This window comes from Balaenoptera acutorostrata, chromosome 1 (assembly GCF_949987535.1).
Source record: "Balaenoptera acutorostrata chromosome 1, mBalAcu1.1, whole genome shotgun sequence".
Lineage (NCBI taxonomy): Eukaryota > Metazoa > Chordata > Mammalia > Artiodactyla > Balaenopteridae > Balaenoptera > Balaenoptera acutorostrata.
The window spans coordinates 38,258,851-38,273,419 of record NC_080064.1 but is presented as its reverse complement, the minus strand read 5'-3'; the positions used below and the strand labels follow the sequence as shown (position 1 = coordinate 38,273,419).

Below are 14,569 nucleotides of genomic sequence, written 5' to 3'. Positions count from 1 at the left end.
ATAAGTATCAAGTAGACCTTGAATGCCAAGGTCTTCAAACTTTATTCTATGGTATCAAGAAGCTAATGAAAGTTTCTGAAGATAAAGCAATAAAATGATCATTTAACAAATACTTATCTATCACTGGAACTCAAGTAGGCAAGGAGTTCCAATCTTTTTTTAATTAGAATGCAGAATAAATCAGAGGTTAAAAGACTAAAAACAGAGTAAATGCAGTTAAGATATTACAACAACCAAGACAAAAGTTTATAAATGCTGAATTAAGGTGATGACAGTGAGAACAAAGATTCGAAAGATGTTATGAAGACAGAATCAGCAGAATCTGGATAAGGGGGTCAAGGGAGAGGGAAAAGTCGAAGACCATGGATATAATTTCAAGTTGATGACAAGAAAAAGGAAAGACACGGGGAGACCACATTTCAAAGGAGAAATAATGGATTCTATTTCAATGATACAGTAAGCCACTGAGCTAGAGATCCAAGTTCTGCATCCTGTTCAGAAATTATTCCTAAATACCAGCATGGTATAACATATAACAAGCATTATTCTATATCATGAGAAACGGAGAACAAAGTCATTTGTGAAAGGTAGATGCCTGGTGATCAGCTAGGGTCTTATTCCCTGAATGAATGCAATAATCCATCCAGCCTCATAACACACGAAACCGAAATTTTTAACTTTTTAACATCAAATAATTTCTAGTTATGGACTTTCAAGGACACTATCAGTTTATGAAAATCACAACTGTTAAGATCACAAATGCCGAGAGTCTAATGTGGAAATATTAAGCCCAGAAATGGAAATGTAGAGCTAAGGAAAGAGGTCAGGCCTAGAGACTCAGATCACTCTACAAGGAGGTTCTGTGACACAATACTATGAACAAAGAGAACTACAGACCCTATTATACATCCTAAGCACGTGCCACAAATAGGGTAAGCCTGCTAAAAAACAAAGTACAATTAAGAAAAAAGCTGGGAATTCCCTGGCAGTCCGGTGGTTAGGACTTGGTGCTTTCACTGTGGGGGTCCGGGTTCAATCCCTAGTGGGGGAACTAAGATCCCCCAAGCTGCACAGTGTGGCCAAAAAGAAAAAAGCTAAGGACAGAGGACATATCCTCAAGGAACATATTGGGGACAGAGATAGAAAACAGTATAAGACACCCAAGAAGCAGTCAGAGTAACAAGAGTAGAATGGACATTATGACAAAAGAGAAGAATATATCAAGAAGGAACACATGCAAAAATTAATCAAAAGAAAGCTGAGGGGGCTTCCCTGGTGGCGCAGTGGTTGAGAATCTGCCTGCTAATGCAGGGGACACGGGTTCGAGCCCTGGTCTGGGAAGATCCCACATGCCACGGAGCAGCTGGGCCCGTGAGCCACAACTACTGAGCCTGCGCGTCTGGAGCCTGTGTCCCGCAACGGGAGGGGCCGCGATAGTGAAAGGCCCGCGCACCGCGATGAAGAGCGGTCCCCACACCGCGATGAAGAGTGGCCCCCACTTGCCGTAACCAGAGAAAGCCCTCGCACGAACCGAAGACCCAACACAGCCAAAAATAAATAAATAAATAAATAAAGTAGCTATAAAAAAATAAAAAAAAATAATAATAAATATGGGATACCATGGATAAAAAAAAAAAAAAAAAAAAAAAGAAAGCTGAGGTAGTCGTACTAATATCAGATAAAAGCCACTTTAAAAACGCATAATTGGAGTATAAAAGCTCACTATAAAATAACCAACGTTTATTTCACCAGAAATGTTTAACAATTGTATTGTACACTTGAATGCACCTAATAAAGAGAAAAAAAAAACAAAAAAACAAAAAAAAAGAAGGAACACATGGTCAAGAGTGACAAATAGTTCACAGAGGTCAGAGAGGATGAGGAATGGGGGAAGGCTATCATATTTAATCATTTAAAGGTCCCTGGGACTGCTGCATCTCTCTGTGTAAATCACAATGAAAACTTTTCACAAATGGCCATACTTTTTTTTTTTTTTTTTTAATTTTTGGCTGCACGGGCTTTCTCTAGTTGCGGCAAGCGGGGTCTACTCTTCCTTGCGGTGTGCAGGCTTCTCATTGCGGTGGCTTCTCTTGTTGCGGAGCATGGGCTCTAGGCGCACGGGATTCAGTAGTTGTGGCACACGGGCTTAGTTGCTCCACGGTATGTGGAATCTTCCCAGACCAGGTCTCAAACCTGTGTCCCCTGCATTGGCAGGTGATTCTTAACCACTGCACCACCAGGGAAGCCCCAACACACATTATTTTTTAATTAAAAAAAAAAGGAGGGCTTCCCTGGTGGCGCAGTGGTTGAGAGTCTGCCTGCCGGTGCAGGGGACACGGGTTCGAGCCCTGGTCTGGGAAGATCCCACATGCCGCGGAGCAACTGGGCCCGTGAGCCACAGCTACTGAGCCTGCGCGTCTGGAGCCTGTGCTCCGCAACGAGAGAGGCCGCGACAGTGAGAGGCCCGTGCACCGCGATGAAGAGTGGGCCCCGCTCGCCGCAACTGGAGAAAGCCCTCGCTCAGAAACGAAGACCCGGGCTTCCCTGGTGGCGCAGTGGTTGAGAATCTGCCTGCTAATGCAGGGGACACGGGTTCGAGCCCTGGTCTGGGAAGATCCCACATGCCGCGGAGCAGCTGGGCCCGTGAGCCACAATTGCTGAGCCTGCGCGTCTGGAGCCTGTGCCCCGCGACGGGAGGGGCCGCGATAGAGAAAGGCCCGCGCACCGCGATGAAGAGCGGTCCCCGCACCGCGATGAAGAGTGGCCCCCGCTTGCCGCAACTGGAGAAAGCCCTCGCACGAACCGAAGACCCAACACAGCCAAAAATAAATAAATAAATAAATAAATAAATAAGAAAATCCTTTAAAAAAAAAAAAAAAAAAAAGAAACGAAGACCCAACATAGCCAAAAATAAATAAATAAATAAATAAATTTATTTAAAAAAAAAAAAAAGGAAATGTTTTAGTATCCATCATGGTATAATCACACAATGGAAAATTACACAGCAATGAAAAAGAACAAGCTTTTTCTAAAAGCAACAACATAGATGAATCTCACAGACATAATTTGAATGAAAGAATCTAGTCACAAAAGAGTACAAACTGTACGATTCCATTTACATGAAGTTCAGAAGAGGCAAAACTAATCCATGGTGATAGAGTTTGGGAGAGTGGTTACCTCTGGAGAAGGGTAATACCTGGGAGAAAGCACAAAGGAACACTCTAGGGTACTCGAAATGTTCTACATCCTGATCTGAGGAGTGGTCACATAGGTGTATTCATTCTGTAAAAATTCATGGGCTGAACGAACCTTTGATTTGCACACTGTAGATAAGTCACATCTCAATTAAAAAGTAAATAAACAAACACACAAAGTTACTGGTGACCTTGAAGACAACACTTTGGAGGAATTTATGTGTAGAAGCCAAATCATAATATGAGGAATGTATACAAGGTGAAGAAGCTGAGACAGTGAATACAAACTCATTTTTCAAGACGGTTGCTGGTAAAGCAAAAATGAGATTACAAAGTAGCTTAAGTAGGTTACAAAACTCAGGGAAATCATGTTGTTTTGTTTTTATTTGAAGTATAAGACAAAGAGAAAATAACATACATAACAAGGGCCTACAGCAGATGAGAGGGAATGAAATCAAGAACATAGAGGGATTAGCCTTGGAAAAGATGAATACTTCCTTCTTTGAGATTTAAAAGATGAGAGAACACTGAAATCCTGAGATAGAGAAGAGGGAGAAATCAAGTTACCTTGAACTCTTTAGTGAAGCATGTGATAAGGTCAATTAGACCAGGTAAATTGAGTCAGGAAAGGATCTGGGCTTTAAGTACATTTTTAAATGTTTCAAATAGGAACTGCAGAGAATATAAAAGACAAGGATGAAGGGGGAAATTACAGTAAGAGGACAATGCTCAGTGGCCTGAAAGCAAGGGCAGAAATGGCACAGTCTACTCAGGACTGGGTGGAGAATACAAGATAAAAAAACAAAAGGAGGGGGGCTTCCCTGGTGGCACAGTGGTTGAGAATCTGCCTGCTGATGCAGGGGACACGGGTTCGAGGCCTGGTCTGGGAAAATCCCACATGCCGCGGAGCAGCTATGCCCGTGCACCACAACTACTGAGCCCACGTGCCACAACTACTGAAGCCCCCACGCCTAGAGCCCGTGCTCCTCAACAAGAGGAGCCATTGCAATGAGAAGCCCGCGCACCGCAACAAAGAGAAGCCCCCCCTCAGCAACTAGAGAAAGCCCACGCACAGCAACGAAGACCCAACGCAGCCAAAAATAAATAAATTAAATAAATGAATTAAAAAAAAAAAAGGAGGGAAAAGTCCAAGGGCTAACATGTGCATCACTGAAACTGTATAATAAAGAATGATGTCAAAGGAAAATACTTATTTAACATACAGGAAAGAGGCAGGAGACCTAACAGAACTCTTCAAAGATCCAAAGATGAAGTCACTAGGGTCTAGAATAGAGTGTGCAAAAGGGAAGCTGTCACTAGAGTTCATTACTACAGAACATTTTTCTGTAACTCCCACAAGATCAAGAACCACATACTCTCCTTTCACTGAACTTCCTACAGCTACTAGTGACAACTTCTCCTCCCTGATAAAACTGACCTTTATCCCCTACTTCTAAATACACCTACACTTGATTAATAAATTATATAAACATATCCTTTCCATTCAGAAACTCCATGAACTTTTTACACTTCTGTGTTCTCCCACTAAGGTGTTTTCAGTGGTACACTCCTAGAAGGCAGAGACTATATCCACGAATTCTCTGTTCACAGTACTGGGTTTGGGATTACACACATGCATCCCCAAAGCACATGTTTTAAAAAGTGCTTTCTCGTGAAATGAATCGTTACTGGAGAGAAACTTTAACAATGATTCGGAACATATTCCTACAAGACTATAACGACGGCCAAATCAGAGAATGCTTAGGAATGACACCCAACAAAACCTCTAGAAAGTAGGATAACATTTACTATATTATTGACTGTCCCTACCTTACACTATTTGCCCTTCTGGATAGTTCCTCCATACCCCTTTAGTAAGCCTATTCTTTGCACTTCATTTACTCCCAGCCCACATTCTAGCGTCCCTTCTTCCCATCCAGAACCCCTAACCTCAAACGCCCCACAGGACCATTTTTCATCCCTACTCCCTCATTTCCTATTCAACCCCAGACCATCACTTCCATCCACTTCTCCACTCCCCATTTTTCTGCCTCTCCAGACCTCCCATTTCTTCTGCCGAACTATATTCAGTCCCCACCCCTTCAACGCCCCAGCCCAAGTCTTCCCGCCTGAGATCGCCCTCCCCCATCGCTCCCTTTCAGGCTCCTCCTCCCCATCCCTTCCCTCCGAGACCCCGGCCAGCGCTACCTGCTCCCTGACTTCGGGCCCTGCGGGCCCCGCCCGCTCCTCCAGTAGCTGCCTCCCGGGCGGCGCTCGCCGGCGCGAGGGCAGGGGCTGGGGCAGCTCCGCTGCCCGCTGAGCCCCATCCTCCCGGCAGGCGGCCGGCGGCGGCGGCGGCAGCTGCGGTCGGTCGCGGCAGCGGCTCCGCTTCATATCTGCGGCTGGGCCCTGGGCGTCAGCGCAGCGACTGTCCCGGCCCCGCACGGCCCCGGGCCGCGGCGCTACCGCGCCAACCACCGCCCGCGGCCACCATGGCCCGGCGGGCGCCCGAAGCCACCGACCCCAGCCAGCAGCTCCTCTGCGCTTTCTGGGGCCTCAAGAGCCGCGGCCTCCTCGGCGCTCCTTACGGAGGCGGCAGCATCGCCGCAGCGTCGTCTTCTCCCACCCGGTACACGCTCGGCCGGCCACCGGCCGCCGCCGCCTCCACCGCCGCAGCCGGCTGCACAGCCAGCCGCCAACCGCTTGCCTGTAGCCCGGCCCCGCCCCTCCCTTCCCTTCGCGCGCGCGCACCGGGAGCCCGCCTGCCACTTCTGGCCGCGCGCCGCCTCCCGCGCACGCGCCAGCGAACGGTCGCGAGAGACCCGCCCTTGGCCCCACCGCGTGGTGGGGGTGGGAGGGGGCGGAGAGCGGAAGCGGGCGGGGCCCCGACGCGCCCGCTGCGGCCGTGGAAGCTCCTTGATTCGTTCATTCATTCATCCATTCATGAAATTGTGTGTCTGGCCAAGCTAAGTGGTGGGGATCCAAAAATGAATTACAACTGATCAGCGTCCTCAAGGAAGTAGGTGGAGAGGGACCAGGAGCAGCAAGGAGACAAAATAGACAACCAGTAAACAGAACACTAATGCCTGCCTTTTTGTTGAGCACCTTCCAACCTACCGTCAACTGATCTTCACATCACACTTTGAAGGCAGGTCTGCTCATTCTCCTGTTACAGATAAGAGGACCGACGGGAAGTAATATGCCCAGGTCACTGAGCAAACTAGACAGGACTCAAATTCTGGCTTTTCTGCCCCTTTCCACTGTTTCCTGTTGCTCCCAGAAAGTAAGACAGGGTGTGGAAAGTCCTATAAAAGAGGAAGAAGTGATGGATTCCTTCAAGTGGAAGGCGAAGACAAAAAGGCATCCCCATGATTCCCCACTGACAATGAAGTCATCATGTTATAGCCCAGTCCAGCCTGGCCACAGCGGTGGGCAGCTCAGCCTGCCTCTTTCAGTGACTCATCTGCTCAGCAACGTGGCTGTAGCTCAGCCCTGTCTGGCCTCCTCCTTCTGGCTTTAGCTGGTCTGCCAAAGCACCATATTTTTCCTCTTTTGTCTTGACTGGAGTTCTTTCACAGAAGCCTTTACTGAAGGGTTCACCCATTTTTGCTTGGCCTCCGCCCTAAACTCTTTCTGAGAGGTAATAATAGCTAACCTTATAGCATAACTACTGGATACCAGACACTGTGCATTCAATTCACACATATGCAAACAAGAGGTAAGTTGTATTATTTCCAGTTTACAGTTGAGGTTCAAGTTACATAACATGCTCAATATGACACAGCTAGTAAGTGCAGAGCCAGGATTCAAACCAAGGTCTGTCAGATACCAGAGCCTACACACACAACCAGTGTACTCTACAGCCGATCATCAGTCTGCTCCTGTATTCCCTGTTTCAGTTCCTCACCACCATCCATCCAGTTGCCTCAACCAGAAACCTGGAAGTCATCCTAGACTCCTTCCTTCCCCTCCTGCCCCCACACCCAATTAATGAACAAGTCGTGCTGCTTCTATAACCTTACCATCTCTCCAATCTGTCTCCTTTTTCCATCCCACTGGTACTACTTCAGCTCAAGTCTTGTCTTCTCTCACCTACTTGACTGCGAAATCTTTCTAAATCATTCACCTACAACCAGTCCCTTTCTCTTCAAACCCATCCTCCAAAAAGCCTTTACAAGAACCTTCATATAACATGTGACTCCCTTGCTTAAAACAGTTAAATAGATTTCCATGACCCTCAGGATGAGGTCTACTAAATTTACTATGATTGGCAAGGCCATCTGAAATCTGGTCTCTGTCTACCTCACCTATTAATCCCCGCTATGCCAATTATTTATAGTTATGCCAGCTGTTTATAGTTCCCTGCATGTACAGGGTCTGACACATTCTTGGTTACAAACAACAGAAACAAACTCATTATCCCCTCATGTCATATTATCAGGAAGTCTAGTATCTCCTCCTTAATTATCTAAGAACTCCAATGTTCCTATATATCCTAAAAGGTAAGTATGGTAGTTATCTATTGTTACATAACAAACCATCTCAAAATTTGTGAATTAAAACAACAAGCATTTATTTATCTGACAATTCTGTGGGTCAACTGGTTGGTTCTTATGGCCTGGGACAGTTTAGCTGATCACTTCTTAGTCTGCAAATGCATCTGCAGTTAGCTGAGGATTGACTGGTGGCTAGATAATCTAGAATGGCCTTTCTCAGACATCTGATAGTTTTCAGGCTGTTGGCCATAGCAATGGGGCCAAAAAAGTCACATATCTCTCATCATCCAGCAGGCTAGCTTGAATTTCTTCACATGGCAGCAGTATAGGGGTCCCAAGAATAGAAAAAAAAGCCTCAGTGTGAAAGCACTTTTCAAGTCTTTCTTGGTGTCACATTGGCAATTGTGCCATTGCCAAAGCAAGTCATAAATCACACAGCAAGTCATTGCCAAAGCAAGTCAACGTGGGAAGGAACTAAAGTTACATGGCAAGGGGTAATAGATTCAAAGAGGGGAAGAATGTGTAGCTATCTTTGAAATCTACTCCAGGAAGATCAGTACAATTTCCACAGTCAAGTCCAGCTAGAATTAAATTAGTCCATGAGCATCATTGCATCCTAGGACCATGTTTGAAGTGAATGTCTGTGTCCCCCCAAAATTCATATGTTGAAGTCCTAACTTCCAATGTGGCTATATTTGGAGATGAGGCCACTAAGGAAATAATTAAGGTTAAATGAAGTCATAAGGGGGCCTGGATCCAATAGGATTATTATCCTTGTAAGAAGAGACACCAGGGAGTGTTTGCTCTCCCCCACCCCAGGCACATATGCAGAATAGGACATGTGACTATCTAGCAAAGAGGTGGCTACGTACAAGACAAGAAGAGAGCTCTCACCAGAAACCCAAGCAGCTAGAATCTTGATCTTGGACTTTTAGCCTCCAGAACTGTGAGAAAATAAATTTCTGTTGTTTACACCACCCAGTCTAGGTTTTTGTTGTTGTTGTTGTTGTTGTTTTGGCTGCGCCTTGGCAGCTTGCAGGATCCTAATTTTCCCACCAGGGATCCAACCCGGGCCCACGGCAGTGAAAGTGCCAAGTCCTAACCACTGGACCACCAGGGAATTCCCATAGGGTATTTTGTTATGGCAGCCCAAGCAGACTAATACAGACCACATAACAAGGTCCTCCCAATCCAGCGAAGGTTTTTTGAGATAGGACAATCCCATTCCCTTGGTACCCAGCTCAGCCAAATATGCCCAGGCCACAGTTCCCACAATTGAAGCTCTTAGTCCTGTATGTTTTCCGTTTCCATACACAGCACAGTGAATTGCCAGGGAAACAAGCAGTCCCAGGACAAGTTTCCCAAGGAGCCCACATCCTAGAGATCTGCAGTTCTTCCTCTTAAAAAAAGACAGAGTGTCTAATTATGTCCCCTTTCCCTAGGCAATGATTGCTTGCTAATCCTCTGAAGGGAGGATACTCTTAGTGTTTCTAGGGGGCCGAGGAATCATTACATACCCTCTTGGAAAAGCCTGCTTTCAGTGATACTAACATTCTCTACTCTTCTATGAAAGATTCCTTAGGTGATTCAAAGGGGCCCACATTACTCTTCTAAGAGTTAGCTTCAAGGATTCCTTATTACAATTATGGTAAAAACAGATCCTTATCCCCCAATATCCATTCTTCCCTTTTCACATTATTGGACACATGCCACCTAGAATAAAGCAAAATTTCCAGCCTTCTTTGTAGCTAAATATAACCATGTAACTAAGCTCTGACCATGAGCTGTGAGCTTGAGTGATGAGAGCAACTTTTGAAGTATGCTCTAAAAGGGAAAAGCCATGTCTTTCCTTTGTTCTACCTGTTGCTTGTTAAGTGCTCATGGTAGTAATCTACCTTGGACCACAGGTATGAGAAAACATCTAAAGGATGGCAATGCAACAATGTAGAAAGTGCCAAGATAAACTCATGGAGCAGACCTGCCATCCTTGCCCTCTCTAGTATTATGTGAGAGAGAAATATACCTCTGCCTTAAGTTACTGTAATTTGGGGTGTCTGTTACATGTAACTAAACCTCCATCATTATCACTTAATATGATGATTTCTAGTACCTGTTTTGCAGAGCTGATGGATCCAAACGTAACCTTGGGCAGGGCACCAGCTACAGATGGAAACTGAAGCCTTATTAAATACATTAGGATACACTTGGCAATACAGGAAACAGGACTCTCAGGGAAATTCAGGACTAAAAGTACAGCTGTCCTCAGGGAATTTGGAACTGGAAGCATCTCTAGGACCCTCAGCAGCAGGAGTGTAGGGCATTTTACTCTATACTCTTGTCATTACCATGACTAAGTTTCTCTCTTGGTCTCTCATGTGTCTTTCTGTGTTTCCTCCCAGAACTAACCAGCTTATTTACCCTCTGTTCTGTATTATTGCTTTATATCATCACTTCTATCTACCAATATTTTCTACTTAGGCAAAATTTTGTCTTGGTCACCGCCTCTTCTGTACTAACTGGCTTCTTTATGCAATTTTAAAAACTTCCTTGCTTCTAATGTCTGATTCATTCCCTACTTTCTAATTCATTTGCCTAAAGATGAGAAGCTAATTGGCCAAACTTTACCTGTCAAGTACTTTAATAGCTGCTGGATAACCTACACATTAGTTAGGGGTACCTTCCTGGTCTAATCAGCAATGTCTAGGAACTGGGAAGATGGTGTCATGTGGTACAGAATATGATTGCATAGGATTATCCCTTGACAGAGGTATGGGAGAGATGATTTTCCATAAAGGGGGATGGTGGACTTCTCTGGAACTATGATTACCATGTCTTAGATATATTGAAGAGGAATAAAAGGAGTCTATTACAAAGGAATAGGTAACAGGTACTTGTCAGAGTTTTATAGTAGTAGGGTTAGAGAGAAAGGGAGAGACTGAAGAAATATTAAAGCTGTGCAATTTACAGGGCTTGATGAATAGCCAGAATAGCCAGATAGGAGAAATGAGCAAATAGGATGAATCAGGGATAATCTTCAGGATTATGGTTTAAATAACCAGGTGGATGATGGTGTCTTTCACTGACCTAGAGAATACTGAAGGAAGAAAAAGTTTCATAATTTCATTTACTCATTTATTCACAAACTAAACAAGTATTTGTTTAAACTTCCATGGAAGAGAAATACTGAACAAATGCATTCAGAAGAAGAACAAATGTACTCAAAGAAGTACAATTTGGGGACATGTTGATTTTGTGGTGCCTATGAGATAAACAAGATGGATGTATGGGTCTAAAGTTCAGGGAATGCTCTCAGTATATATATACACACACACACACGCATATACATACATATACAGAATGAAAATTACGAACAGGCATATGCTCACAACTTTCTCTCCTGCCCCTGAGTCTTCCCCTGGCCAAGAGAGTTCTATAGATGCCAGACTGCTTCTTTGGGCTTGGGGATGCAGAACAAGGAGAATAATAAATAAGAAGAATAATTAAAGGGAAAAAAGAAGTAGAACTTAGTTCAAGAAGCTGAGTTGCTCTACACGGGAAGGAGGTGTAAGAGGGGAGGAAAGGAAGGAAGGTAGAAGATACAGGTACGGAAGCAGAGAGAAGAAAAGAAAGCTGTGTGGATAGGTGGGAGTAGTTGTTTTGTGGTGTGTAAGGGAAGTAGGTAGGAGAGGAAGAGGAGCTGTAAAGAGTATTGCTACAAATTCTCTTCTCAGTTCCCAAGCAATGCCTGTAAAGGACTTGCGTCATTTTGAAGTTACTTTTGGTTGCTGAACTGTGAACTTCTCTAAATATGATTCCATGCAAAGAGTAAGCCATGTTGCCCTCCCTCATTCACGAAGGGTTACTTAAAAATTCGGGAGCATATAGATGGAAATTGAAGTTGTGGAGATATATATATATATATATATATATATATACACTCAGAGTATATGACTGAAGTAAAAGATTAAAAGAGTCTAGGGTGGAGCCAAATATTTAAGGTACAGAGAGTGGATGAAAAGTTGGTTAGAGAAAAGTGAGGAAGCCTACAGCTTTTCAAAGCATCTTAAACTCCATCATTGCAAACATATGGCAGCTTCAGACTGAAATAACTGTGAGGGGGACTTCCCTGGCAGTCCAGAGGTTAAGACTCTGTGCTTCTGCTGCAGGGGGCAAGGGTTCCATCCCTGGTCAGGGAGCTAAGATCCTGCATGCCCACGCAGCCCAGCAGAAAAAAAAACACACACACACACACAAAACAAACAAAAAAACTGTGAGCATTAAAAATTCAGAGCACAATAAAAATATTATAATCTGTGGCAACATGAAATAATATATATATATAATAGATGATGGGAAATAGAGAGGTAAAGAAATTGGATTTCCTCATCTTTTACTATTGAGAGAGCAAAAGATATTGTTTAAAACTAATAAATAAGGGCTTCCCTCATGGCACAGTGGTTAAGAATCCGCCTGCCAATGCAGGGGACACGGGTTCGAGCCCTGGCCTGGGAAGATCCCACATGCCACGGAGCAACTAAGCCCGTGCGCCAAAACTAGAGCCCGCGAGCCACAACTACTGAGCCCACGTGCCACAACTACTGAAGCCCGCGTGCCTAGAGCCCATGTTCCTCAACAAGAGAAGCCCACGCGCCGCAAGGAAGAGTAGACCCCGCTGGCTGCAACTAGAGAAAGCCCTCAAGCAGTAATGAAGACCCAACGCAGCCAAAAATAAATAAATAAATAAATAGAAGGGGGGGGGGGGAAAGACCCAATAAAGCTAATAAATAATAGAGAAACTTATTTGAAGATTCTTTAAAGGTATATAGGTAATCTTCAGAAGAATTTTTAAAATAATGTTTGTCGTTAAAATTACATGTTAAAGGGGAAGGTAAGGTAAAGAAGTGAGAAGTGGAAGTATAGTAATTTTGTCATTGCTGAGAGCAGAGAGTTAATAGGTAAAGTCTCAAGAAATATTAGGAAATGTTACAGTTATAAAGGTAACCACTGGAAGAACCAAAAATTAACTACAAACTTCCAAGTTAGCAGAAGGTACGTGCACAAAATAAAACAAAGCAAATATAAATCATATAGTAAACATTTTTTTAAAGGTAATCATCTTTAAAAAAATTCTTGACTCTTCAGTGTAAAAATAAATTTAGAGATCATCAGGAGCAGAGCTACTCCAAGTGTGGTCCTTGGACCTGAGCCAGCTGGCAAACTGCTATTGGTCTATAAAGCGATTAAGTAAAGAAACCGAGAGTAAGCTCTTAAAAAACATTTATAGCTATTTGGCAGAGTCATTTTATGTCTGTGAATCTAATAATAAAAAATTTTGTATGTCTTTGTGTTATTTCATTTTTTCTAGCTTTTTTACTGTATTTTACAAAAATATCAGTCTAGGCAATAAAAAAATGTTTTTTAATCTCAGTTGAGAAGCACTGCTCTAGAGTAGCAGCAACAGCAACATCACCTGGGAACTTTTAGAAATGCAAATTTATTGAGTTTCTCTTATTTTAGGTATTGTGCTGAGTCGGACTCTCTGAAGAAATCACATTTAAGCTAATCTGATGGATGAGTAGACATTAGCCAGGTGAATATCTCCAGAGCTCACATTCTGTATATTTTACTGTGTTACCTACATTTATTTCTGAATTCATTCATTCAACAAATATTCAAAGTTCCTACTACATGTCAGGACTTATTTCTGTTGAGCAAACTGAGATGAACATGATCCTTGGCCCCAGAGAATTTATAGTTGAAGGGAAGATTTCAATTTTTATAGGGTTTAAGTCTATGTCTTGAATTTCTATTAATTTCTACTTTCTATTCTTCAATTCATAACCCAGTACCAGACAGTTTTGACAACTGTTGCACTATGCAATTTTTCAAGTTAGGTACAGCTTTCTATCCAACAGTAGTGTCACTTTGTCTCTCTCTAGTTTTTTTTGTAGTTGTTGTGTGTGTGTTTGTTTTGTTTTGTTTTGTTTTTTGTTTTTCAGCCATGCCAAATGTAGTCAAAGCTGTTGATCATTTCCTTTATGATGTTTTTGGGTTTTGACCGTGTCGTGTGGCATGTGGGATCTTAGTTCCCCGACAAGGGATCAAACCCATGCCCCCTGCATTGGAAGCGTGGGGTCTTAACCACTGGACTGCCAGGGTAGTCCATAGCTCTAGTTTTCTAAACATTTTACTAGAGCAGTCAGCAATTCTTAACACGGTTGACTCTCTCTTTCATGAAAAGTTACTTTCTTCTCTTGGCTTTAACATTCTGGGTTTGCCTCCTACCTCTCTGATCATTCCTTCTCGGTCTCTTTATGATGTCTCCTCCTCTACCTGACTTAACTGTTGGCATTCTTCACAGGTCGGCCTTGGATCTTCTACTCTGCTTACTCAAAACATTTTCTTTAGGTAATCTTATAAATTCCTGTGACAAAATGCCATCTATAATGCTGTTGACTTTCAAATTTATAACTTTAGCTCAGATTTATTTTCTGAGCTCTTCCCTACTTGACATATTCACTTTGTCTCTCAGGCATATTTAACACACATGTCCTTAATGATCTTTTCTCCCTTCTTATTCAGCTTGAATTTCACGGTCAGTCATATTCACTCACTCGCATATGCCATTCACTCTTTTGTCCCTCTTTCATTTTGGTATACTCATTTGGCAAAACCGAAACCCTGATTAAACCCACCCTGTGCCTCTGCCTTGCATGTAGTGTTGCAGCTGAACAGAGCTGGAGAAAATATGAGACCATGAGGTAAAGTCATAACCGTAAATTTCAAGTGGGCCTTATTGTTGCCCAACAATCACACCGTTATGTCCCTAGTTCATTCACTCTCTCTTCTCCTAGATGATGATTTCATAACTTCCTACGA

At 43.4% G+C, this 14,569-nt stretch overlaps 1 protein-coding gene across 11 annotated transcripts in view; it reads right to left on the bottom strand.

The window, feature by feature from the left end:
• MAST2 (microtubule associated serine/threonine kinase 2) overlaps positions 1 to 5,914 on the bottom strand; it is a 204,901-nt gene extending 198,987 nt beyond the window's left edge. For 7 of the 11 annotated variants that reach the window (XM_057548200.1, XM_057548204.1, XM_057548222.1 and 4 more), the window contains exon 1: positions 5,400 to 5,914. In XM_057548200.1, the coding sequence (XP_057404183.1) occupies positions 5,400 to 5,588 (189 nt within the window). In that variant the 5' untranslated portion in view covers positions 5,589 to 5,914. The remainder of the gene's footprint in view (positions 1 to 5,399) is intronic. The other 4 variants (XM_057548203.1, XM_057548236.1, XM_057548248.1 and 1 more) reach the window with 1 other exon arrangement.
• Between the last annotated feature and the right edge of the window lie 8,655 nt (positions 5,915 to 14,569).